Source organism: Aureococcus anophagefferens (assembly GCF_000186865.1).
Source record: "Aureococcus anophagefferens unplaced genomic scaffold AURANscaffold_3, whole genome shotgun sequence".
Classification (NCBI taxonomy): domain Eukaryota; class Pelagophyceae; order Pelagomonadales; family Pelagomonadaceae; genus Aureococcus; species Aureococcus anophagefferens.
In genome coordinates, this window is record NW_008705563.1 from 2172687 (window position 1) to 2198921 (window position 26235).

At 67.7% G+C, this 26235-nt stretch overlaps 5 protein-coding genes across 5 annotated transcripts in view; 3 read left to right on the forward strand and 2 right to left on the reverse strand.

The window, feature by feature from the left end:
* Positions 1–249: 249 nt before the first annotated feature.
* Positions 250–1878, forward strand: AURANDRAFT_70916 (hypothetical protein; the record flags this gene model as incomplete). The annotated part of the gene is made up of 3 exons (XM_009035521.1): positions 250–788; positions 821–833; positions 948–1878. Coding segments are annotated over 3 exons (1460 nt in total), but the record flags the coding sequence as incomplete, so codon positions are not given.
* AURANDRAFT_36395 (hypothetical protein) lies at positions 1873–3432 on the reverse strand (the record flags this gene model as incomplete). The annotated part of the gene is made up of 2 exons (XM_009035666.1): positions 1873–2567; positions 2773–3432. The coding sequence occupies 2 exons, from the start codon at positions 3361–3363 to the stop codon at positions 1884–1886; spliced, it is 1275 nt and encodes a 424-aa protein (XP_009033914.1).
* Positions 3433–4468: 1036 nt separating this feature from the next.
* On the reverse strand, positions 4469–18733 carry AURANDRAFT_70918 (hypothetical protein; the record flags this gene model as incomplete). The annotated part of the gene is made up of 3 exons (XM_009035665.1): positions 4469–12554; positions 12614–15965; positions 16160–18733. 3 exons carry the CDS (start codon positions 18731–18733, stop codon positions 4483–4485), a joined length of 13998 nt encoding a protein of 4665 aa, XP_009033913.1.
* A 2450-nt stretch (positions 18734–21183) lies between these two features.
* On the forward strand, positions 21184–22670 carry AURANDRAFT_20785 (hypothetical protein; the record flags this gene model as incomplete). Its single annotated transcript, XM_009035522.1, has 3 exons — positions 21184–21635; positions 21840–22056; positions 22233–22670. Coding segments are annotated over 3 exons (1107 nt in total), but the record flags the coding sequence as incomplete, so codon positions are not given.
* Positions 22671–23624: 954 nt separating this feature from the next.
* The window catches only part of AURANDRAFT_20899 (hypothetical protein), a gene marked incomplete at both ends in the record, with an annotated part of 4280 nt that continues 1669 nt past the window's right edge, over positions 23625–26235 (forward strand). Inside the window, 2 exons of the mRNA XM_009035523.1 lie at positions 23625–23992; positions 25054–25297. Coding sequence (XP_009033771.1) covers positions 23625–23992; positions 25054–25297 — 612 coding nt within the window. The remainder of the gene's footprint in view (positions 23993–25053; positions 25298–26235) is intronic.

The following is a 26235-nucleotide window of genomic DNA, read 5'->3' on the forward strand; positions in this document are numbered from 1 at the left end:
CTGGGGACAGTGATATATACGGCACGTCTCTAGGCTGCCCCGGGCCACCCGTCTGCCCGCGATTGTATCGGCCTCAAAACGATCCCGGCACGATCCATCGCATCTCCGCGCGCGTATCTGCCTCATCACGATCATCGCCGCGTAATTTTTGGTTCAACGTTTCATGTGGCGTGTTCAAGTGCAGAGGCTGCCCGACAAGTCGGGAATGCGCGCCCCACGCGGCATGCGCCCCGAAAGAAGCAAACCAGCATGGGCGCCGCGGCCAGCACGAAGGAGGACCACCACATCGCGGCGACCGTCGACGTGCTCCGCGCCCAGCAGATGGCGCACCGCTCGACCTACGCCGCCAAGGTCGGGCTGTTCCAGGGCCAAAAGGCTGCCAAGCACCTGGAGCAGGGCGACGTCATGGACCTGCCGCTGCCGGAGCTCCGCGAGCGGCTGCGGCGCGTCTTCGCCGACGAGCCGGACCAGCTCGAGGTCTTGCTGCAGCTCCTCGAGACCGCGGGCGAGGACGCGGGCGCCGTGCGATCGCGCCTCGCGGAGCTCGGCCGCCGGCCGCCCGCGCGGGCGCCCGCGGGCGCGTGCAAGCGCGCGCGCGCGCTGGAGCGCCTCGCCGCGCGCCTCGGCCCCGCGGCGGCGCGCGAGCTCCTCGAGGCGGCCGTCGCGCTCCGCGCCGCGGCGGACGGCCCGGACCACCCGCGGACGCGCGCGACGCGCGTCGCCCTCGAGCGCGCGGCGGCGGCCGCTCCGGACGCGGCGGCGATGACGTGGCTGCCGCCCTGCGGCGGGTAGGCGCTCCTTTGTAAGATGGCCCCTGTAGACACTTCGACACGGTGCGCGGACGCGTACGGAGACGACGCGTACGTACGGCCCGGCGCACGCGCCCCGGGGCCGCGGCGCCAGTTGGGCTTGTTCGGACTGAGCCGCACCGCGCCCGTCGTTGGCAGCTCGCAACTCGCGCCGACGCGCTCACGCCGCTCCGCGAAACTCGCGCCGACGCGCTCACGCCGCTCCGCGACGCCGACGCGCTCGCGCCGCTCCGCGACACGATGGCCGCCGCAGCCTTCGACGCCGCCTACCTCGCGGCCTACCGCGAGAAGTGCGACGAGTACGCGGACGCGCCGCCGTCGAAGCCCCTGTCGCCGGCGCGCGTGCGCGCGGCGATCAACAAGGTGCTCCAGGAGACGGACGTGAAGATCGGCGACATGCAGAAGCTCCTGGGCGTCAACGCCAACACCTGGGGCAAGTTCATGAAGAACGAGTACAAGGACAAGACCTGGGGCGCGACGCAGTCCGGCACGTACTGGGCGGGCGTCAAGTTCTGCTACGCGGAGAAGGCGCTCGGAACGCGGTCGCTGCTCAAGACGCGCGCGCGCGGCGGCGGCGCCGCGGCGGCCGGCGGCGGCGCGGCGAAGCCCGACCTGCCGGACCTCGCGGGCGTCGACGTCGTCGACGCGGTCTTCGAGACGCCCGGCGAGGTGCGCAAGTCGCTCCGCGCGGCGCTCTCGACGTACAAGACGTCCGTCGCGGAGCTCGCGCGCCTCGCGGGCGTGCCCTACCAGTCCTTCAACAACTTCATGAAGGCGAGCGGCTCCCACGGCGGCTCCGAGAACCAGGCCTACCGCCCGGCGGCCAGGATCAGCGAGAAGCTCCGCGTCAAGACGGCCAAGGCCAAGACGAAGAAGCGCAAGGCCCTCGAGGCGGAGATGGACGCGAACCCGGGCCGCGCGCCGTTCCTCGGCCTCGACCCGAACAAGAAGTACTGGGCCCTGCCCGGCGCCGCCTTCGCGAAGGACGCCGTCGGCCGCACCACCATCACCTACGGCCCGCTCTGAGCCTTCTGTCCTCAATATGACAATAAAAGCCTCCCGTACCGTGACTCCTTAATCCCACCACCGCGCGACCTCGTCCACGATCGCGCGCGCCGCCCGATCCACGTCGCCGTCGGCCGTCGTCGGCAGCTCGACGACCCAGGGCTCGCGCGTCGACGCGTCCGCCGACGACCGGTCCCGCGCGCGCGCGCGGTCGTAGCCCGGGTCGTAGTGGTCCTCGAGCATGGCCTCGACGAAGCCGTCCCAGTCCTCGGCGTCGACGAAGTCGTTCCACCGCGCGACGGCCTTCTTCCCCGCCGTCGGCGCGCAGAAGTCCAGCAGCCGCCGGAGCTTCTCCGTGCCCGCGCCGCCGTCTTCAAAGTGCGCGTAGCCGCGCCGGATCCACTTCACGCGCTCGTTCATCGGCAAAACGACTTCGACGACCGGCGCCGACGCGAGCCGCTTGAAGACGGGCCGCGGCACGTCGAGGCGCCCGACTTTCGGCGATTCCAATTCGACGAAGACGGGCTTGTCGCCGTCGAAGCCGCGGATCGCGTCGTAGAGCGCGCTCTCGAAGCCCTTTTGCGTCGGCTGCTCCGCGCCCGGCAGGGCCCCCAAGATGCTCCCGCGGTGGCGCGCGAGGCCCTCGAGGTCGACGACCTGGGCGCCCAACGCCTCCAGGGCGTCCAGGACCTTGCCCTTGGCGCTGCCCGTCGCGCCGCCGACCGCGACGCACCTGCGCAGCAACGCCGGTGCCTGTGTGCAAACCAACCGGTGAGCTGGGACGTCGGGGCCAAACTTTAGAAATCTCTCGCTCGGTCAAGTCGATTCGGCTGATTTTTTGACGAATCGATTGCTCTCGTCGAGTGTTCTACGGAGATCGGAACAAGTTGCATCGAAACCGTCGCATACGCTCACATTGAAGTCGGGTTGAAGATTTGATGTCCACACAGGCCGGCGCGCTTCCTCCGTAGAGCGCCTCGCGGACGCGCGCGCGGTAGGCCTTGTAGCCGCCCTCGAGCTGGGCGACGTGCCAGCCGACGCGGCTCAGGGAGTGGGTGAGCGACCCGGACCGGTCGCCGCCGCGCCAGCAGTAGACCAAAATCCGCGACTCCTTCGGGAGTCGCGCGACGCGGTCGTCGCCGAGGATGCCCGCGAGGCGCGCGGCGACGAGCGACGCGCCGCGCACGCGCGCGTCGAAGGGGCTCGACGCGTAGAGCGTGCCGACCTCCGCGCGCTCCGCGTCGTCGAGCACGGGCAGGTTCACGGAACCGGGCACGCGGTCCTCCTCGAACTCGGACGGCGACCGCGCGTCGACGACGAGGTCCCACTCGTCGGCTTTCACGGCGTGGGGCGCGTCGTAGAGCCAGATGGGCCGCGACGGGTCCGAGCTGGCGCTGATGCGCTCGCCCTCGATGCTCGCGACCCGGCCGCGGCGCGGCGGCAAGCGCGGGCGGGTGTGGCGTGTTCGCGGCGGGAGCGTCTGGTGGCGCAGCCACGCGTGCGTCGTCGGGACGGCGAGGCTTAGGAGAACGAGCGTCGATTGGTGCATGGGTGCTGCGTAAATGGCTGCTGCAGAAGCAGGGCTCAGGCCTTCATCGTCGTCGTCGTCGACGGAGTTCAATGTTCAAGACGTCGGTGCAAGAAACTCCACATTCGGCACTTTAGTGCGTGATGGATTGCTAAAAGCGAGCTGCGAATCGATTAAAAACAACAGGGGCTGCTAAAAACGACGGGATGCAGACCCTCCCCACGGACACGCAGAAACTCCTGGACAGCAAGCACGAGAACTACGCCGACGACGCGCTCCGCGCCCACACGGACCCGCTGGGCCTGCGCATCAAGAAGCGCATGCCCGCCCTCCTCGTCACCCTCTCCATCGAGATGGTCAACGCCGCCGTCATCAGCTGCTACACCCACGAACTGGAGAAGTACCCGCTCCTCGTCTGCTTCATCCCCGTCATCTCCGCGCTGGGGGGCAACGTGTCCTTGCAGACGTCGGCGATCACGACGCGGGCCATCTCCCACGGCCTGAGCACGGCGGGCGACGAGGCGGCGGTCACGCGGGCCATCTTCCACGAGTTCTCCGTCGCCGCGGCGCTCTCGGCGATTTTGGCCATTATTTTGGCCATCATCGCGGCGACGTGGCGGTCCATCCAAAGGGGCAACGCGGCGCTGGGCTTCGGCTTCGTCGTCGGCGCGTCCATGCTCTTCGCGTCGTGCCTCGGCGGCTTCGCCGGCGCCGCGACGCCCCTGCTCTACCGGCGCCTGGGCATGGACCCCGCGTCGAACGCGGGCCCCCTCGACACGGCGCTCCAGGACGTCCTCGCGAACTCGGCCTTCCTCGCCGCCGCGGGCGCCCTCATCTCCTTCTTCGGCTACTAAGCATCGTAACAACCTCGCGTCGTACAGCCTTGCGGGCGCCCTCATCTCCTTCTTCGGCTACTAAGCATCGTAACACCCTCGCGTCGTACAGCCTTGCGGGCGCCCTCATCTCCTTCTTCGGCTACTAAGCATCGTAACACCCTCGCGTCGTACAGCCTTGCGGGCGCCCTCATCTCCTTCTTCGGCTACTAAGCATCGTAACAACCTCGCATCGTACAGCCTTGCGGGCGCCCTCATCTCCCTTCTTCGGCTACTGAGCAGCGTAACACCCTCGCGTCGTACACACTTACTTCGCGGCGACGTCCATGATGAGCGCGGTGCCCGCGAGGATCCACTTGGCCGCCGCGGCCTTGGTCTTGAGCGGCGCGGAGAAGACGTAGGTCGGCCCGCGCCGCAGGTGCTTGTAGCAGGGGCAGTAGTAGACGTTGGACTCGACGCGGTCCGAGGGCGCGGCCTTGCAGTTGATGACGGGCATGGCGCAGGTCATCTCGCCCGCGGCCGACGGCTCGAGCATCGTCGAGTTCAACGACCAGCGCGCGCCCTCGAGCGCGAGGCCCGAGATGTAGGCGCCGTCGCGCGACGGCGTCGAGAACTCGGACGGGTCGAGCTTCTTCGTGACCTCCGTGGCCACGGACAGCTTGTCCAGTTCCAAATTCTGCGCCTGCGCCGTCGTCTGCATCACCGCCGTGAGGAACGACTCCGGGTTGAAGAGGCCGCTGAGCCACGTCACCACGGGGATGTCCGTCGGCGCCGCGCACCAGTCCCGGAGCTGGCCCAACCGCACCTGCAGGTTCGCGAGCCAGGGCGTGAGGAACCGAATGGACGGGTACGCGACCTTGGCCCACTCGCCCGGCACGCGGTCCAGGAACAGCGCCTCCTGGAGCGCCTCCATGGACTCGGACATGGTCAGCTCGCCCCGGAACCCGAGGTCCAGATCCTCGAGACTGGAGATCATCTTCAGCACGAGCGCGTTCATGAGCTCGCACTCCTGGAGGAACACCGTGTGGTAGGGCCCCGGCTCGTCCAGCAGGCTCAGCACGTTCTCCACGTCAAAGGTCGCGTCGCGGTGCTGCTCCAAGATGTCCTGGAGCATGGCCTCGGCGACGTTCTGCTCGCTGGACCCCTCCTCGCCGCCGCCCGACGCCGACGGCGACAGGTCGATGATCGCCAGACAGAGCTGCTCCGACTGGTCCGTGCGGAAGCCGATCTCCGCGTTCGGGTGGAACCCAAAGGCCAGGGGCGAGTCGCCCTCGAGCTGGGCGTCGATGTGCTCCAGCACCTTGTCGTGGGAGATGGACGTCTGCGGCGCGTGGAAGTAGTCCAACTTGACGTCCGGGTACGGGTACATGTCCATCTCGTCGAGCATGTCGTCGCGCATGAAGAAGTGGAGGTACTCGGCGCACACCAGCCGGTCGAAGTCGTTGACGATGTGGCCGCCGTACATGATCTCGCCGAAGAGGTACCGCAGGTCGTCCCAGGGCACCTTCGTCGGCGCGTTCTCCATGTAGTTCCGTAGGACGGACGCCGACGACGTCAGGTCCCCGACGGAGAACGGGTAGTGCATGTTCGTGCCCTGGGGCCCGAACTTGCGCCGCTCGAGCATGACCGCGTGGAAGTGGCAGAGGCCGAACAAGATGCCCCGCGTCCGCGGCTCGAGCTCCTCGTAGTCCTCCCGCGTGAACGTGCAGAAGGCCTGCTTGATGTTCGCCTTGAGGCCGGACGGCGGGTCCGACGTGAGCTTGATGGACCGATCCAGGATGCCAATCGGGATCGTCTTCGTCGGGTCGCTGCTCAAAAAGACGCGGAACGCCGCGTGGCTTCCGTGCTCCTGGAACTCGTCGAGCAATTTCTCGACGTCGCGGAGCCACCGGGGCATGAGGTGCACGTTGTTCAAAATGACCCAGTGGCCCAACCGGTGCGCCGTCTCCAGCTTCTCGCGCGCGATGATGTCCTGGCCCTGGCCGAGGGAGATGTTGTGGTACGTGACGTCGCGCTCCATGCCGTCGCGCTTCGCGAGCTTGTCCACGTCCGCGACGACGTTCGCGCCGGGGCTCAGGATGAAGTAGATGGGCACGCTCGGCGACGCGTCGTCGAAGGCCTGCTCGAGCACGCCGAAGCTGTTGCTGTCCGCGTCCAGGTCCGTGTAGTTCGCGCCGGACGGCAGCGTGTTTCGCACGAAGTGCGCGAGCGCGGACGTGAGGCGGTCCGGCCGCAGGCAGCGCACCACCAGCAACTTCTGGAAGGGCCGCCGGTCCAGGTCGCGCCAGTCCAGGGGCAGCTTCTCCGTCTCCGGCGTCACCGCGTTGAACCACTCCAGGAACCGCGGCGCGGAGTCCTCGAGGTCGCTCGGCAATTTTTCGAAACCCGTCAGCGAGCTCAACGCCTGGACCATGCCCCAGGCCGCCTCCGTGACCCAGGGCGCCGGCGGGTCCTCGCCGCCGGACCGCGGGCCCCGGAGCAAAAAGGCCAACCCCTCGGGCGTGTAGCCCGCCAACGCGGAGATTTTGGCCCAGGGCCCCGACCCCTGCTCGCCGTCCTCCGACGTCTGGGCCAGGCCCTGCTGGAGGAGGCCGATGGTGAGCTGCACTAAAAAGACGAGGCGGTGCTTCTCGAAGAGGCCCCGGCTCACCCACTGGAAGATCGTCCACCGGACGCTCGAGAGGAGCGCGTCGACGCGTTTTTTGGGATCGTCGGACATGCCGCCGCGCTCCATGCCGTTGTGGAAGAAGGTCGTGAAGGACGCGAGCGAGTACTGGTACGAGTACTCGATGCGGTTCAGCTTGAGGAGCATGAAGTAGAGCACGGACGCCTCCGCCGCGACGGGCCGGTAGATCTCGCGCGCCTCGTTGATGCCCTCCTCGGTCTGCTTGCCCTTGATGACGGCCTGGTTGATCTCCGCCGCCGTCGCCTTGGTCGTCTCCAGGCCCTCGATGAGGGGCACGTCGCTCAATATGTCCGCGGGCGCGTTCGCGAGCTTGTAGAGCAGGTCGTCCTCGAGGGACTTGAGCTGGATCTTGTAGCGGTTGAAGGCCTGGACGAGCTCGTTCTTCTGCTTCTCGAGGTCCGGCTGCTCCCGCGACACGACCTTGGCCAGGAGCTGCTCCTCGAGGCCCCCCTCCGTGACGATGAAGTTGATGAGCGTGCACTGCGCGGCGATCTCGGGCTTGTAGTGCGGGTTCGCGAGGCGCGTCTGGAGGTAGAGCCGGAAGTCCGGGTCGTACTCGAGGTCCTCGCCGCCCATGCGGATGAAGAGCGTGCGCCCCTTCCGGACGACGGCGCGCGAGAGCACGGGGTCCATGACCGCGTCGATGGACTGGCCCAGGTTCTCGATGATGGCGACGTGGCCCAGGCGGATGGCCTCCGTGACCTTGAAGACCCAGTTCTTCTCGCCGAGCTGGAGCTGCGTGATGCCCGTGACCGCGGCCGCGGGCGCGGCCGCGGCGGGCGCCGCGTCGTCGCCCTCCGCGGGCGCCTCGGCGCCGTCGCCCGCGGCGTCCTCCGCCGGGGGCTTCTTCTTGCCCCGGGACAGGCGCGCCTCCTCGTGGGCGCGGATCCACTTGAGGCCCTGGAGCTGCGGGTCGATGATCAGGGGCCACCGGTTGCAGTTCGTGATGATCGCGCCGTTTTCGATGGAGATGCGGTCCGCGGGCAGGCCCTCGTTCATCCACTCCGCCGTCTTCGCCTCCGTCGTCAGGAGGCGCATGGGCTCGATGCCCTCCGTGAGCGGGATCTCGCGCGACGCGAGGTCCGCGATCCAGTAGTCCTTCGTGAGCATGGACCGGAACTTCGACCCGAAGGCGCCCACGTAGGACACGAACGCCGCCGAGAGGAGCACGTCGCCGACGAGCGTGCCCTCGACGGACCGCAGGTGGTCGATCTCCAGGCCCCAGCGGTCGTACTCGCTCGCGAGGCCCGACGTGAGCCGCTCCGCGAGCTGGAGCCGCTCCTGGCACTCCTTGGCGACCTTCTCGACGGCGGCCTTCTCCTGCGTCGCCGACAGGAACTGGGCCTGGAGCTTGTTCAGCGCCGCGTCGATGACCGCGAGCTTCTCCTCGACGACGGCGAGGTCCTTCTCCGCGGCGCGCTTCGTCTCCTGCGCCTGCTCGAGCTGGTCCATGAGCGGCTTGACTTTCTTGTAGACCTGGTTGAAGGTGATGATGTTCACGGCCCAGTTGCACAGGTTCGCCGCCGCCGCGGACTTGGTCTTCATCTTCTCGTAGGAGAAGTTCGGGTCCGCGAGGTACGGCTCGCAGCGGCGGACGATGTCCGGGTCGATGTCCTCGCCGCGGAACGCCTCGAGCTGCTCCTTGAAGGCGTCGACCTTGGCCATCATCTTCTTCGCGTTGTCCCAGGTGAAGTTCTTCTTCTCGTTCTTGATGAGGATGAGCAGCACGGCCGTGACCTTGTCGACGCCCGCGGGCGGCTTCGAGAACGACTTGAGCTCCGTCATCGACGCCTTGTCGAGGCAGTTGACGGCGTCGAGCGCCGCGTCGAGCGCGGGCTTCGCGAGCGCGAGGTCGCCGGCCGCGCGCTCCTCGATGTTCCTCGCGTCCTGCGCGGCGAGGTCCGCCTTCGCGCGCTCCTTGTCGGCCTCGGCCTGGGCCTCCTCGGCCTCGCCGCGCTGGCGGCCCATCTTCTCGAGGAAGACGTCGCAGGCGACCTTCTTCTCGTCGACCTCGAGCATCTTCACCTTGAGGTCCGCCTGGAGCCGGCTCACGTCCTCGTTCGTCGTTTTTAGAGTGGTCAGGCCCGTGTCGAGCCGCGTGATCATCGCCGTCATCTCCTCGCGCCGCGTGGCCAACAGACTCTTGTAGAAGTTGATGAGCTCGAGGAACGACGTGGGGGTGACGTAGTTGTAGCGCTTCTCCGACTCGAAGTACATCTGCGACACGGTCCCGACGGACGAGTGGACCTCCGCGACGTGGTGCGCGATGTTGTCGCTGACCTCCGGCGTGCCCAGGTCCACGGACTCGAGGAAATACTGGGCCACGGACACGAGAGCGTCCTTGGGCCAGGGGTGGAACCAGTCGATGGACGTGCAGTTGATCAGCCCCGGGAACTTGCGGCTCCGGACGCGGAAGAGGTCGCCGATGGGGCTGAAGCAGAGCACGACGTGCAGGTTGTGGCAGACGCGGTCGATGAAAAACTCCATCATCGAGTCCGACGTGTCCGGGATGCCCGCGGCCTTGGCCGCGTTGCGCAGCTGGCCGAAGATCGCGTCGTACTCGTCCCTCGTGAACAAATCCGGGATCACGCCCGACGCGAGGAGGTCGTTGATGTAGACCAGGAACCGCTCGTCGACGATCTGCGAGTCCGTCAATATAAAAGTCAGCGGCTCCGCGGGCTTGACGCCCGCCTTGCGGTACAGCTCCTTGAGCTCCTCCTTCAAATCCGAGACACCGTAGGACGACGTCACCGCGACCTGGACGACGCCGTGGCCGCAGATGAAGGACGCGAGGCGCGCGAGGGACTGCTTCCCCGAGCCGCCGACGCCCACCAGCAACGCGTTGCCCCGGGGGAAGCCGACGATGCGCGCGATGCGGACGACGTGCATCATGGCCTGGTCGAAGAGCACCAGGTTCATGATCGGGTTCGACTCGTTGTACTCCTTGAGCTGGTCGTTCAACGTCTTGCGCAGCGACTCGAGCGACTTCACCGGGAGATAAACTTTGGAATCGTCCATGGTCGGCGTCGCGAAGGTCGTCCAGGCGTTGGGCTCCTCGAACAATTCCTCCGGGTTCTCGTCGAGGCACCGCTTCGCGACGTCGACCAGAATGTCCTGGCACCGCGAGATCTCCGTCGACGACACGAGGCGGTCCGCGTAGACGCGCGCGCACTCGTGCATCCAGAGGCGCGCCAGGGGGAGCGACGTGCGCGTGTACTGGGCCTTGGACGCGCACAGCCCCTGGAAGACGGCCGCGAGGTCGCGCATGTTGAAGTTGTAGTGGAACTTGATCGCGCTCGGCAGGAACCGCACGGCCATCTCCTTGTGGACGCTGAGCGTCGCGTCCACCAGAGGCTTGGCGATGCGCGCCGCCGCCGGCGGGAAGTCGGCGCCGACGTGGTTGTCTAAAATGGACTGGTAGATCATCGCGAGGTCCACCTCCGACGACGACTGGCAGCCGAACGCCGTGAAGTGGCGCTGCAATCGCGGATTCACGGAGAAGGACCCGGCCTTGTGGTTCATGGCGCAGATGTACTGGCAGTCTAAAATCATCTTCCGCAATCCTAAATCCGTGCGGTCGTACCACGAGTTGTAGTCCGCGTGCATGCGCATTAGAGCGATGGGCGTCTGCGTGCCGTACTCCTCCACAAAGGGCATGTTCAGGTCGTCGACGAAATAGATGAGCGACTTGCCCGCGGGCGGGCCGTAGGACTTGCCGCTGCGCTTCTCGATGGGCTGCTCGAGCTGGCGCTGGAGGGCTTGGGCGTCCGTGTAGTAGTTCATGTTGATCGTCGCCGAGAGCGAGTCGTCGGGCAAATTTCGCAAGAACTCGCGCACCAATATGGTCTTGCCCGTGCCCGCGGACCCGACGAACATGACTGGCCGCCGCCGCTCCACCAACGCCTTCGTGAGCGTCGTCAGGGACACGAGGTCCGCGGTCGGCACGACGATGGACGAGAACTGGACGACGCCCACGGGCTCGTAGGTCGGCACCTTCTCGGCCCACTCCGCGAGCTCGCCCGTCGACGGGTCGACGTAGTACTCGAAGACGAGGCCCCCCTCGGGGAACTTGAGCGCCTTGAAGGTCTGGCGCCACGCGTCCGAGAAGGACCGCCGCGAGTCGACGGTCTTGTCCGCGGCCGCGACGCCGCCAAAGACCCAGACCGACGCGTACAAGAACAGGCGCTCGATGCGCTCCTGGTCCTTGGCCGCGTCGGGCACCTGGGCCAGGAGCCCCTCGAGCAGGTAGCAGAGCGACGTGACGCGCGAGATCGTCATGACCGGCGTGAGCGTCTCGACCTTGCGCTCCTTGAGGAGGTCGATCATCTGGGGCACGTACTTGTCGAAGAGGCCCGGCATGGTCGCGAGCTCCGTCTCGTGGGTCCGGTCGTGGATCCAGGACTCGGCGAAGGGCAGCCAGCCGATGTCGAGCTCGTTGACGTAGAGGATGCCCGCGCGCGACACCGTCGCGGGCGTCGCGTTCTTGAGCGAGTGGATCTCGAAGACCATGCGCATGCTCTCCGTGAGCGGGATGCGCTCGTTGGACACGAGTGTGAGCACCTTGTTGTCGTCCATGACCGTGTTCATGGACTCGATCCAGACCGCGTCGATGTCGCCGTCGAGCACGACCCACTTGTACGTCTGGTGCGCCGCGTACGGCGACCACTCCTTGCACATGTTGCGCATGACGATGGACAGGCAGCCGTCCTTCCAGTCCTTGGACAGGGTCATGTAGCCGTAGAGCTCGTCGGACGTGACGGCCTTGGGGTTGATGGCCTCGTAGACGCAGACGGCCTTGGGCTTGTCGACATTGTGGCAGCCCGCGAGCGTCTTGTAGATCGTCGTCTTCCCCGCGCCCGCCGGGCCCAAAATCATGACGGAGTGGCGCACGTCCAGGAGCTCCTGGAACTGGACGACCTTGGAGATGAAGATGTCCTCGCCCTGGAGGCCCTCCTTGGCGCAGACGCGCGACGCGAGCGCCTGCAGGTCCTCGTTGACCTTCGTCGGCAGGTCCAGGCCCGGGAAGAGGTCGCTGATGAGCCGCAGGAAGATGGGGATGTCGATGGCGGGGATCTTCGGCGTGTTGAAGTCGCGCAGCGCGCGCATGAGGATCGCCTCCTCGTTGACCTCGGGCTCCGCGCGCTTGAGCTTGCCCGCGACGCGGAGCACGGACTTGACGGCCCGCAGACCCCAGTCGTAGTGGGCCTGCTTCGACAGCAGTTCGGAACTGAGCTTGTAGAGCGTGACGAACTTGGCCGCCAGCGGCCGCGCCTTGATGAAGCCCTCGGCCATGAGCATGTTCTCGCAGATGGGCCGCAGGTCGGGCCGGATCATCGCGCAGGACCGGAACGACGCCTTCAGATTCTCCGGCAGCTCCGTGCGGCCCGCGTAGCCCGGGTTCATCGTGATGAAGAAGCCGCAGCAGGGGATGAGGCTGATCTTCTCGCCGAAGAACTCGAACTCGCCGACCTTGACCGGCGGCGTGCCCGCCGGGAGCGCGGAGTAGGGCGCCTCGCGGCGGGCCGGGTCGCTGAGGCGCACGGCGGCGTCGAGCACGGTCTTCACCTGGGTCGCGACGACGGAGAGCACCTCGATGGGGATGCGGTTGAACTCGTCGAAGCACCCCCACGCGCCCGCCTGGCTCAGCCCGCGGAAGATGTCCGCCATCGTCTGGTAGTTCATCTGGTCCGAACCTAGGAGCGCATCATCATCGTTCGCACGCTCAAAAAGAAACGGACGCGGGCCTGCTCACAGTTGAAGACGTAGCAGGGCAGGCCGAGGCCGCGCGCCAAATCCTTCGTCGTCTCCGTCTTGCCCGTGCCCGCGGGCCCCGCGGGCGCGCCGCCGAGGAAGAGGCGCAGCGCCGTCGTCAGCGTCACGTAGCAGCGGTCCGTCAGCGGCGTGATCACTAAGCGCCCGCAGTTGCCCACGTACTCGAAGGAGTACACGGACCGGAAGTCGCAGATCCGGATCTCGACCTCGCGCTCCTCCGCGACCCAGTAGAAGCGCAGCTGGCTCGACCACAGGAAGTCCTGGGCGGACTCGACGCGCTTCGTGATTAGCGACGCGACGATGTCGCGGCTGTGGACGTCGATGGTGATGAGCGTGATGATCTTCGCGCGGAGCCCCCGCTCGAGCTTGCCCTGGACCTGCGAGATGAGGTTCTCGAGGCGGCTCTTGCAGACCTCGAGGTACTTCTTCACGGCGTCGTCCGTGCCGTTCTCCAGGTCGTCGAGCGCCGTCTCCGTCTCCTCGGTCCAGACGATCTGGGACGTCACGAGCGCGATCTGCGCCGCGTAGTTCGCGACCCACTCCTCCCGCGGCCGCTCCGTGTCCCAGTTCGACGCGTCCGTCAGCGAGTTGTCCAGCGACCCGCGGAGCGTGTCGCGCATGAAGGTCGTCAGGTCGTTGAGCCACTGCTCGACGGCGCCCTGCATGGCGAAGGGCTCCGCCTCGAAGGGCACGGTCTCGCCGTCCTTCGACTTCATCGCGTTCGCGAGCGTCGGCGTCGCGGCCTTCTTGCCCGACCCCAGGCTCAGGGAATCCTCGAGCTCGACCTCGTCCTCCTCCTCGACCTTGGCCGTCTCCACGAAGACGAGATGGTCGATGCCGTCGAAGACCGCGCCGATGTGGGGCATGATCTTCGTCGGGTTGTTCGAGTTCGACAAAATGTCCAACAGCGCCATGTTCGACACGAAGAAGAAGCGGGGAAAAATGTTCTTCTTCATGTCGAGGTACTCGCTCAGCGCCTTCTGGCAGATCTCCAGTTCCTTGTTCATCGTGTTGAGCGAGATCTCGCGGCCCTCGGCGGAGCAGCACGCGACGACGCCCTTGCGCGCGGCGATGTCGCGCATGAGCTCCTTGAACTCCAAATCGATGCCCTCGAAGCGCTTCGTGTCGTCGGGGAGCTGGGCGCGGATGTCGTGCGACGCGAGGAAGATGGCCTCGAGCGACGACCAGGACCGCTGGACGCTCAGGAGCACCTTCATGACGACCTCGATGTTGCCGAGCGTGCCCTGCCACGCCGTGAGCTCCGCGCGGAAGAAGTCGACGGCGCGGCCCATGGCCGCCATGGACTGGAGCTGGATGTGGTGCTCGTCGAGCGTCTCCAACAGGTCGTCGGGCGACACGATGATCATGACCTCCGTGTCGCGGTGCCGCGCCATCTCGAAGTTCGCCTCCGACCACGACCGCTCGATGGCGCCGAGTTTTGCTTCCACTTTATTCTCCTTGTTCGCCGTCTCCACGACCTCCATGATGCCGTCCACGTGCCGGTGGAGCTCCAGGGCCAGCAAGTCCGACAGGGAAAACGTCGGGCCCTTGTCGAGCGGCCGCGACGTCACGGACGCCACAGCCTTCCAGTGGCGGTCGCGCATCGCCGGCGAGTGGAGCTCCGCGACGAGCGGCAGCACCGTCGACATGTTCGTGCACGACGCCAGTAGTTGCAGGTAGCAGGGCCAGTCGCGCAGCCGCCGCGGGAGCCGCTTCACCTGGTTCAGCAGGCGCTTCGTCTCGTCCAGCAGGTCGTCGGTCTGGATGTCCAGCCACAGCGTCTGCTTCCAGGAGGAGAAGAGCGACTCGACGACGGCGACCGTGTCCCAGACCTGCTTGAGGAAGCCGAGCTCCATGCGCATCTCCGCCAATTGCGGCGCGCGGATCTTGTTCAGTTCGAACAGTTCCTGCAGGTTCGCGAAGGACTCGGCCTCCGTCTCCATGACCATGAGCTCCTTCTGCGTCGCGTCCATGACCTTGTAGGCCGACATGGCCTTGTCCGCGGGCCACGTGAACGGGCCCTCGGCCTCGCGGAACTTCTTGTGCGCGACGCGCACGCGCTCCACGTAGTCGGCGATGTCGCGCTTGATCGTGTCGACCATGGCGTTCTGCAGCGGCTGGATGCTCTCCTTGACGCGGAACGTCTTGTTGACGACGTTGTCCCACTGGAGCGGCGCGCGCTCGAGGAAGTCGAGCGCGTCGTCCGCGCCGACCTTGCCCAGGTCCAGCGTGATGCCGTGCGTCTTCAGCAATAACACCATCTCCCGCAGCGGCACGAAGGTGTCGTCCATGGTCGGCATGCGCTTGCGGACGTCGCGGATGTGCGTCATGACGGACATGAGCGTCGCCTTGTCGCCCTCCTCGACGACCTGGTCGAGGCCCCGGTCGATCTCCGACATGAACGCGTGGAGCTCGTTGAGCTTCTCCATGATGCGGGACTGGAGGTAGTTCGTGAACATGTACATCCACTTCGTGACCCACGTGCCGAGCGCCTGCTTGATGGGCTGCGCGATGATCCGCAGGAAGTCGATCTCGTGGAGGGGCTTGAGCTCGGCGATCTCCGCCTGGACCTCGAGGTAGAGCTTGATCTTCTCCTCGAACAGATCCAAATTCAGCCGGTCGCCCTCGTCGACGGCCGCGACGCCCGTGTCGTCGTCGTCCTCCTCGCCCTCGACGGCCTCCTTCTTCGCCTCGACCTCGACGATGGCCGTCTCCAGGAACTCGGCGAACATGACCTGGAGGTCCGTCGTCCACAGGTACTCGTACCGCAGAAAGTGCTGCCGGAGCCGCTCGACCTTGGCCTCCGTGTGGTTCAGCCGGCCCTCGATCGTCGCGAGGTACCACGTCACCTCGAGGTCGTCCTGGAGCTCGCGCAGGTAGTGGCCCTCGCCCGTGTCCAAACGCTTGAAGATGCAGGCGACGCTCGAGAAGTTGTCCATCCAGTTCCTAAAAATGTTCCGCAGGCCGCGCTGGTCCGCCTCGCGGCGGCCCGCTTCGTTGAAGCCGATCTCCGGCAGGTAGCGCACGCCCTGGTCCACGAGGTCGAGCTCGATCTCGAGCATGGGGCCCGGGTTGTGCTTGGCGAGGTAGACGGGGTCGAGCTGGTTCTCGAGGACGACGCACGACACGACGACGACGCGCTTGAGGCCGCCGACGACGATGTTGTTCACGAAGTCGACGTAGGCCTTCCAGTCCGGCAGGCCCTGGCTCACCTTGAGCTTGCGGTTCGTGTCCCGCAGCAGCTTGTGGATCTCGCCGCCGCCCTCGCGGATGTGGCCGTAGCGCTGCGTGAGCGTCACCTTTTGGAGCTGCTCAAAGTCCGCGACCGTCGCCTGGGCAGCAAAAGGGTGATTCAAGGTCGCTTCAACTTGAGTGTTCCGCGCGCGTGCGTTCCGGAAAAAGCGTCCACGCTTCGAGACCGTTCCAAGAGATGATCGCTCGTCCAAAGATCAGCCGAAACGAGTGGAAAACGGCCGAGAAAGGAGCCTTTGAAGTTGGGAATTTCGCACCCTTTTGCTGCCCTGACCGTCGCGGCCTTGCCGCTCCGCTTGAGCAGGGGCTGGCTGGACCAGCCGTCCATGAGCTCCTCGACGCGGTGCAGGTTCGCCTTCATGACCGTCATCGTGCCCTTCATCTCGTTGACCTCGGACATGGCCTCGTTGATGTAGAGGTCGATGTTGCTGCTCTTCCAGTTGAGCGCCTTCTTGACGACGGCCTGCGACGCGCGGCGGTCGCCGCCGCCCGTCTTGCCGATGCCCTGGGCCAACAGCTTGTCGATCTTGTCGAGCTGGTTCTTGAGCAGGGGCCGCTCCACGGGGAGCAGCGACGTCTGCATCCAGTTGTAGACGTTGACGATCAAATCGAGGTTGCCCATGTGGCGCCGGAAGACCTCGCTGTGGCGGTAGATCTCGAGCGCCGAGCCCGGCGCCGTGAAGCCCAGGAGCAGAAAGTACTTGACCTCCCGCAACAGGCGCACGAGGAGCGGGTCGAAGTTCACGTAGAGGAGGCCCGGCCCCGGCGTGCCGTCCGGCGGCGCCTCGAGCCGCAGCAGCGGGTTCTTGAGCTTCGCCTGGGAGCTCCGCTCCACGGACCCGCCCCAGGCCTCGATCTGGGACCGCTCGTAGTCGCTCAGCTGGCCCAAAAAGGCCGTGTAGTCCTTGACGACGTCGCGCGCCTCCTCGCGCTCCATGACCTTGCGCTCCAGCCGCTTCAGCTTCTCCATGGGCAGCTGCACGCGCTGGAGCAGGCCCCGGCACCAGGTCAGCGCCCCGGCGATGGGCGGCAGGTTGTGCGCGATGGGCGGCGACTCCCGGAGCTGCATGAACAAATTCTGCATCTGGCGCACGTCCTCGCCGTAGTCGACGACGAGCTCGACGTACTTCTTCTCGAGCTCGTCGGCGATGACGGGCCGCTGCACGAGGGCGTCGAAGGAGTCCAGGAGCTTGAAGCGCCCGGAGATCGTCGGCGCGTCGTCGAAGCCCTGCGTGAGCACGGACGCGAGGCGCCGCTCGAGCTCCTTCACGGCGACGCGAAACTCGTAGAACGCGTCGTCGAACTCCTTCGCCTCGACCTCGAGGAGCCGCTCGTGGCCGTGCTTGCGCACGGCGGACACCGCCGCCGTGAAGTCCACGTGGATCTGGAGCACGGACGTCGTCAGGATCTTGCCCTTGGTCCCGCCGACCTCGATCTTCGCGAGGTTCGAGAACTGCATCGTCGTGCACGTGAGCTCGAGCAGGTCGTGGCTCCGCTCCCAGAACGCGTCGAGGCGCACGAAGACGGCGTTGTTCTGCACGCGCCAGGGGTTCAGCGGGCACTCCGCGTTCGCCTTGTCCTTGTACGCGAGGTAGACCTGCTTGAACTCCGCCAAAACCCGCAGCGTCTCCCGGAGCATGGTCACGGCGTCGCGCGCGTCCTCGCTGTCGATGAGCTCGAAGATGCGGTCGCCGCTCAAAAAGGCCGTCGCCTGGTGCACGAGCGCGTTGCAGATCTCGCGGAGCAGCACGACCAGCCGAGTGGGCGTGTTGTAGTGGCCGCTGCCCTTCCACACGAGCAGGATGATGTGGACGATGGGCGCGAACAGCTCCGGCAGGCTGGAGAACTCCGCCGACGTCTCGAGCTGCTCGACCCAGGGCCGCAGCGGCTCCAGGTACTTGACGTTGTCGTTCGCCTCCGTCCGCGCGTGGAACAGCTCCTTGCACAGCTTCGCGAAGGGCGCGTTGTACGTCGACTGGGCCCGGTCCAGGCACCGCAGGACGCGCCGCACGCGCGTCGACTGGAGCTGGTCGAAGATGGAATTCAGGTTCCGCGCCTTCGCGGTCCAGAAGTCGAGCTCCGCGACGGGCCCCGGGTGCGGCCGGCCCTCGGTGACGAGCGCCGTCTCCGGGTCCTGCTTGAGCACGGCCTTGATCTGCTTCGTCCACGTGATGATCGACGACTCGAGGGCGTGGATGGCGTCCTTGGCCTCGACGACGCTGCCCTCGGGCGACGCGCCCGCGATCGTCGCGCGCGACGCGCCCGCGGGCATGCCCTTCTGCGACTGGACGGCCCAGTCCGGCGGCAGGGGCAGGGACGTCATGCCCTTGACGTGGCCCTGCATGATCTGCACGTTGGCGACGAAGGCGCTCAGGGACTCGTCGACCTCGCGAACCACCAACTCGCTCCAGTCGTTCTTCACGGCCGCGAGCAGCGGGCTGAAGACGGTCATCGCGACCTGCTCCGCGTGCTCGAGGACGCCCACGGAGCACTCGCCGATGACCAGCTGGCTCTCGTAGGCGCTGGCGTCTAACGCCGTCGCCGCCGCGCCTAGTTTCAGGATGTAGAGGAAGCCCGCGTCGTCCTTGCCCTTCTCCTTGTCCGACCGCGCCGCGGGCGGCGCCGCGCTCAGGCGCAGGCCGCCGCGGTTCTCGACGACGTAGAGCGCGCTGGGGCCGCCCTCGTAGGCGTGGACGAAGGCCTCGATGAGCTCCTGGGCCACGGGGTCCTTCCTGAACTTCTCGTAGTTCTCCGGCGTGATGGACCGGAAGCTCGTCGCGATCTGCCGCAGCACGTAGGCGATGCGCGGGTCGCCCTCCTCCTCGCCCTTCTTCTCGTCCCCCGCCATGGCTGCGCCGGCCTCTCCTCTCCTATTCGAGGCCGGGCCGCAGCGGCGGTCGCGCGGGTTCCAGCCGCGCGCGCGCTATCAGCAGCGCTCCAACCCCCGCGGCAACGACGAAGATATAGTTGGCAAGGTGGCCATCTTTTCTATTTCAATCGAGCGCAAATTCTGAACGAGGCAGCCCCGAGGCGCCGACGCCTTCTTCTCCGTCGCTCACGGCTCCGGCGCCATGCCGGACGGCGACGACGAGGTGCGGTTCCTCGAGCTGCTCGCCGCGCGCCTGCGGCGGGGCGTCGAGATCCGGAACCACCAGACCTTCAAGGTGCTGCGCGTGTCCTGCGCCGCCGGCAGCGCCCTCGTGTCCTGGCTCGTGGGCTGCGGCAGCGCCGAGAGCCGCGCCGACGGCGCGGAGCTGTGCCTGCGCCTCGTGCGCCTGAAGTTGATGATCCCCGCGGCGGGCCGCTTCGACGACGGCCGATCCTACGACTCGTTCCGCGACGCGGACGGCTCGTTCTACCGCTTCCGCCAGGACGACCCGGCCGCGGGCGGCCTGCTCGAGTCGGTGACGCTGGAGAAACCGGGCGCCCACGCCTGGGAGTTCGCGCCGCACACGGCGCACAACTCGCTGGCGCTGGACGTCGCGCTCGCGGAGGACCTCGCGCGCGCCGCGGCCGAGGTACGGGCGGCGGCGACGGACCGCGACCGCGACGAGAGGCGGCGCGCGGCGCGCGAGGCGCTGCTGGAGCTGCGGCGGCGCGTGCGCGACGCCCTCGACGGCGACGCGCCGGGCTGGGTCGCCTTCAAGGGCGGCCGGGGCGGCGCGCCCGTCGTGAGCCGGCGGTCGAAGGAGCCGCGCGGCGACTTCTACACGCTCAAGACCGACGGGCGCATCGGCGCGACGCCCGCGGCCTTCGAGGCCGAGTTCCTGGATTTCGAGACGCGGCGCAAGTGGGAGTCGACCTTCGGCGCCGCCGTCGTCGTCGAGGGCCTCGCGGACGCGTTCTCGGGAGGCGGCGCGGCGCCGGAGCGGCCGCGCGCGGCGCCGGCGACGGCGGACGCGGACTGGGCGGCGCTGGACCTCACGGGCCGGCCCGCGGGCATGTCCATCGCCTCGGGCCTCGTCGGCGACGCGGACCTCGACGCGCGGCTCGCGGCCGCGGCCGCGGCCGCGCGCGGCCGCGACGCGTGCGTGCGCTGCGCGTCGCCCTTCGCCGACGCGAACGAGGCGGCGCCCTGCCCCGCCTGCGCCGTCGTCGCCTGCAAGACGTGCCGCGGGCGCCTCGTCTTCGACGTCGACCGCCGGAAGACGATCCGCGTCTGCCGCCACTGCTACGTCGAGAGCCCGCGGATCCGCCACCCGCCCGTCGTCGACGAGGCCACGGGCGCGCCCGCGGCGGACCTGCGCCTGGGCACCTGGTGGAACATGGCCGACGTCGCGCGCGACATCTGCGCGCCGGGCGCCGCGGGCCCCGACGACGGCGGCGGCGGCGACGACGGCGGCGGCGGCGACGCGCCGCCCGCGACGCGCGACGTCGCCGTGCTCCCCGTCGACGGCGGCCTCGAGAGCTCCGGGTCGCCGCCGGGGCGGCGGCCCGTGAGCCCGCCGCCGCCGCCGCCGCCGCCGCCGCCCGGGGGCCTGCCGAGCACGCCGCCGGACCCGCACACGCCGTCCAAGTGGTCGAAGTGCAAGCGGTGCGGCGTCCGCGTCGAGCGCACGGTCGAGGCCATGGAGGCGCACGGCGAGGCCTGCGAGCACAAGTCCGCCGCGTCCGTCGCCCGCGCCGAGGAGGCGGCGCCGACCGAGAAGCTCGGCGGGTTGCGCAGCCCCGGCGACGCGCGCGCGCCGTGCCCGCCTGCGCCGGAAACAACCAGTCTGGCCCGGTCCAGCAAAACGTCAAATCGACGTCGTTTCGGCTGATTTTTGGACGAGCCGTTTTCTCTCGTCAAGTTCTTGACACACAGCGAAAGATTTGTGTCAAAATCGTGTTGACTATTTTTGGTTCCCGCCCAGGTGCCCGCGCGTCGTCTTCCGCACCGCGCGCCTCCCTCGGAGCTCGCTCTTCCGGCCGCGGTCCGTCTGCGCCTTCCAGGACGCCTTCGGCGGCCGCGACGTCGGCGACGGCGCCCACCCGGAAGCGCGCTACGTCTACGAGATCTCCGTGCGCCACGCGCGCGTCCGCGAGGAGCCCGGCCACGTGACCGCGGAGGTCCTGCTCCTCGCGCACCGCGCGGCGCCCGCGGCCGACGACCCGACCTCGAGCGACCTCACGGTCGTGAGCGCCGTCGACTGCGGCCGCGGCAGCTCCGTGCCCGTCTGGGTGCGCCAGCTCGTCACGGGCGAGGACGCGAAATTCGGCGCGCTCGCCGCGTTCGAGAGCCCCGCGCGCGCGGCCGCGCGCGATTTGGACGCGTCGGCGGACCTGCGCGACGACGAGGAGTCGAGCCGCGACGGCGTCAAGGTGAGCCTCGCCGACTTCGAGCTCGTCGCGGTGTTGGGGCGGGGCGGCTTCGGGACGGTGCTCCAGGTCCGCGGCCGGACGGACGGCCGCGTCTACGCGATGAAGGTCTTCAAGAAGGCGGAGCTGCGGAAGCGGCGGCAGATCGAGCGCACGCGCACGGAGCGCCACATCATCCAGCAGGCGGACCACCCCTACATCGTCAAACTGCGCTACGCGTTCCAGACGCCCGCGAAGTTGTACATGGTCATGGACTTTGCGCAGGGCGGCGACTTCTTCAGCTTCCTGCGGCGCTTCCGGCGCCTCGACGAGGCCTGGGCGCGCTTCTATCTGGCGGAGCTCGCGCTCGCGCTCCAGCACCTCCACGACATCGCCGTCGTCTACCGCGACCTCAAGCCGGAGAACGTGCTCATGGACGGCGGCGGCCACGCGATGCTCGCGGATTTCGGGCTGTCGCGCAACTTCGCGCGGCGGAGCCCGCTGCCCCAGGACGCGCCGCGGCGCGCGGCGTCCCAGCGGCCCGCGGCGCCGCCGGGCACGCCGCCGCGCGGCGCGCGCGCGGCGCCGCCGCCGCCGAGCCCGCCGCCGCCGCCGCCGCCGGCGGAGGACGGCGACCTCGCCGACATCGCCCACCCGAGCGCGGGGGCCGCGGCGAGGCGGCGCCAGCAGCAGCAGCTCGGCGAGTGGAAGAACCCGCTCGTCGCGACGCGGTCGTACTGCGGCACGGAGCAGTACATGGCGCCGGAGATGCTCCTCCAGCGCGCGCACACGCGGGCCGTCGACTGGTGGGGGCTGGGTTTGCTGGCCCACGAGATGGTCGCGAGCCGCCACCCGTTCCAGGGCGCGTCGCACGGCGAGACGCTGCGGAACATGGTCCGCGCCGGGGCGGGAAACGGGCGCGCCATTCCCGACTTCAAAGCCGTTTTCCACTCGTTTCGGCTGATTTTTGGACGAGCGATCATCCCTCGGAGCGATCTCGAAGCGTGGATGCTTTCTGTGGAACGCGCGCGCGCGGAACGCTCACGTCGAATCACCCTCTTCCCGCGCAGGTCCGCGCGGAGCCCGACCTCGACCCGCGGCTCACCGACGACTGCGCGGCGCTCATCCGGGGCCTCCTCTGCAAGCACGCGCCGCGGCGCCTGGGCACGAAGCGCGGCGCCGTCGAGCTCGCGCGCGACCCCTTCTTCAAGCACCGCGTCGACTGGGCGCGCGTCGCGCGCCGGGAGGCCGAGCCGCCGTACCGGCCCAACTGCGCGTCCGACGCGGACGTGGGCCACTTCGACGCCGAGTTCACGGACGAGGCGCCGCGCGACTCGGACTACAAGCCGCGGCCGGGCGCCGGCGACGGCCGGGGACGCAACCGCGACTACTTCTTCGACCTCTTCACGCTGAACTTCTCCAAGCGCGGCGCGGCCGCGCCGCGCGACGCGTCCCACTGCGGCGAGTTCGCCGGCTTCTCCTACAACCCGAGCCACCTCGACACCTAGGGCGCGTAATTTCGGTTTTATGGGCGGGCTTGTACGCGTCGCGTGGGTCGTCGGGTCGTGCCCGGCCTCGGCGTCGCCGCGTTCCCCTCCGCGCCGCGGTCTGGTGCCTCGCGTTCTTGAACGCCAAGCCCGCCGGGCGCGAGGACGACGACGCCGCCGAGGGGTGCATGGAGAACGACGTGAACGCGATGCCCTAGGGGTGGGCTTAGCGGGGTAAGATTTTGAGCGATTTTGCCTTTGCGAGCTCAGTGGACCGTGTGGCGACGCCCCCGATCAAGCACGCGCGCCGAAGTCATGTCGTGGCAGGAGAAGAAGTTGGAGTATGAGAATCGCATGGCCCGAGCGAAGGGCAAAAAACTCGACACTCTCAAGACCTGCACGATCTGCGGCGCCGACAAAGCCAAGGCCTGTCAAGGGTGCGGCACGACGGCCTACTGTTCGACGGACTGCCAACGCATCGACTGGCGCGACCGGGGCCACCGGAAGGTCTGCAAGAAGATCCAGGCCGCGGAGGCCGCGCGGGCGGAAGCGCCGACGCCCCCGCCGTCGCCGCCGCGGGACGTGTTCTACGGCCCCGCGCCGCGGTCGGACGCCGACGTAATCCGCGCGCGCATCGCGGCGGAACACGAGGCGGCCCGCGTGCGGCGCGAGGCGAACCCGGAGCAGGAGCCGCTCTCGGCGCGGTGGGGCTCGCGGTGCCCGATCTGTCTCGAGGACTGGGACGTGAATTCTCCGGGCGTGTTTCGCGTCTGTTGCTGCCGAAAGGTCTGCCAATCGTGCCGGGGCAAGATCGGCTCCGACGCGTGTCCCCTCTGTCGCTTACCGCCCGCAGAGAATGATGCGGAAGACCTCGCACGTCTGCGCCGCCATGTGGAGAACGAGGTGCCGGAAGCAATTACGTGTTTGGGAAACGCGTACCGCCGCGGTCTCTACGGCCTCGTGAAATCCGATAAGAAAGCCGCAAAAATTTGGAAGCGCGCAGTGGAGCTCGGAGACGTGGTGGCGATGACAAACCTTGGGACATTGTACCAGAAGGGGTTGGGCGTCAAGCTGGACAAGAAGAAGGCGGCGCGGCTGTTTCGCATGGGCGCAGATCGGGGCGACGCGATCGCGCAAAACAATTTAGGGGCTTCTCTTCATTCTGAGAAGAAATTTGAAGAGGCGGTCCGGTACTTTGTGCTCGCGGCGAATCAAGGCTATACCTCTGGAGAGGGTTGCCTTGGCGTTTGTTACAGGGACGGACAAGGCACGGAAGTCGACCTCGGCAAAGCCAGATACTGGTTCGAGCGCGCCGCTGCCAAGGGCGACGAGGATGCTATAGCGTGCCTCGCGCGCCTCGACCGCACCAGTATAGTCTAAATCTTTACGCCGCGTCGTCGCCCGAGCCCGAGATGCTGCGCTTGCGCGCGGGCGAGTCGTGCTCGGCCTTGGCGTCGTCGCCGCGGCGTTCCTCTCCGCGCCGACCTTCGCGGTCTGGTGCCTGGCGCTCTTGAACGCCAAGCCCGCCCGGCGCAAGGCCGACGACGACGCCGAGGGGTGCATGGAGAACGACGTGAGCGCGATGCTCTAGGGGTGGGCTTAGGCCTGGGGTAAGATTTTGAGCGATTTTGCCTTTGCGAGCTCAGTGGACCGTGTGGCGACGCCCCCGATCAAGCACGCGCGCCGAAGTCATGTCGTGGCGGGAGAAGAAGTTGGAGTATGAGAATCGCATGGCCCGAGCGAGGGGCAAAAAACTCGACACCCTCAAGACCTGCACGATCTGCGGCGCCGACAAGGCCAAGGCCTGCCTAGGTTGCGGCACAACGGCCTACTGTTCGACGGACTGCCAACGCATCGACTGGCGCGACCGGGGCCACCGGAAGGTCTGCAAGAAGATCCAGGCCGCGGAAGCGGCCCGGGCGGAAGCGCCGACGCCCCCGCCGTCGCCGCCGCGCGAGGTGTTCTACGGCCCCGCGCCGCGGTCGCACGCCGACGAGGTCCGCGCGCGCATCGCCGCGGAACACGAGGCGGCCCGCGCTCGGCGGGAGGCGAACCCGGAGCCCGAGCCGATGTCGGCGCGGTACGGGTCGCGGTGCCCGATCTGCCTTGAGGAGTGGGACGTGAATGCGACCAGCGCGATTCGCGTCTGTTGCTGCCGGAGGGTCTGCAAGTCGTGCGACAACAAGATCAAAATCGCGTGTCCCCTTTGTCGTGTACCGCTCGCGAAGAATGATGCGGAAGACCTCGCGCGTCTTCGCCGCCATGTGGAGAACGAGGTGCCGGAAGCGATTGCGTTTTTGGGAAGTGTGTACCACGTCGGTTACTACGGTCTCGTGAAATCCGATAAGAAAGCCGCGAAGATTTACCGGCGCGCCGTGGAGCTCGGGGACGTGGAAGCAGTGAGACACCTTGCGGAATTGTACGAGGATGGAAGTGGTGTTAAGTTGGACAAAAAGAAGGCGGAGCAGCTGTATCGTGCGGCCGCGGACCGGGGCGACGCGGTCGCGCAAAACAATCTAGGGCTTTTTCTTGATTCTGAGGAGAAATTTGAAGAAGCGTTCCGGTACTTTGTGCTCGCGGCGAATCAAGGCTATACCTCTGGAGAGACCAACCTTGGCTGCTGTTGCAGGGACGGAGACGGCACGGAAGTCGACCTCGGCAAAGCCAGATACTGGTTCGAGCGCGCCGCTGCCAAGGGCCACGAGGATGCTATAGCGTGCCTCGCGCGCCTCGACCGCACCAGTATAGCCTAAGTCTTTACGCCGCGTCGTCGCCCGAGCCCGAGATGCTGCGCTTGCGCGCGGGCGAGTCGTGCTCGGCCTTGGCGTCGTCGCCGCGGCGTTCCTCTCCGCGCCGACCTTCGCGGTCTGGTGCCTGGCGCTCTTGAACGCCAAGCTCGCCCGGCGCAAGGCCGACGACGACGCCGAGGGGTGCATGGAGAACGACGTGAGCGCGATGCTCTAGGGGTGGCCTTGGCCCGGTCAGGTTTTGAGCGATTTTGCCTTCGCGAGGCGAGTCGGCTCCCGATCACAAGGACGCGCGCTGAAGTCATGTCGTGGCGGGAGAAGAAGTTGGAGTATGAGAATCGCATGGCCCGAGCGAGGGGCAAAAAACTCGACACCCTCAAGACCTGCACGATCTGCGGCGCCGACAAAGCCAAGGTCTGTCAAGGGTGCGGCACGACGGCCTACTGTTCGACGGACTGCCAACGCATCGACTGGCGCGACCGGGGCCACCGGAAGGTCTGCAAGAAGATCCAGGCCGCGGAGGCGGCCCGGGCGGAAGCGCCGACGCCCCCGCCGTCGCCACCGCGCGAGGTGTTCTACGGCCCCGCGCCTCGGTCGCACGCCGACGAGATCCGCGCGCGCATCGCGGCGGAACACGAAGCCGCCCGCGTGCGGCGCGAGGCGAACCCGGAGCGGGAGCCGCTCTCTGCGCGGTTTGGGTCGCGGTGCCCGATCTGTCTCGAGGAGTGGGACGTGAATGATGCGGGCGTGTTTCGCACCTGTTGCTGCCGGAGGGTCTGCGAGTCGTGCAGTGTCAAGATCGGCTACGGCGCGTGTCCCCTCAGTAAAGTGCCGTGCGC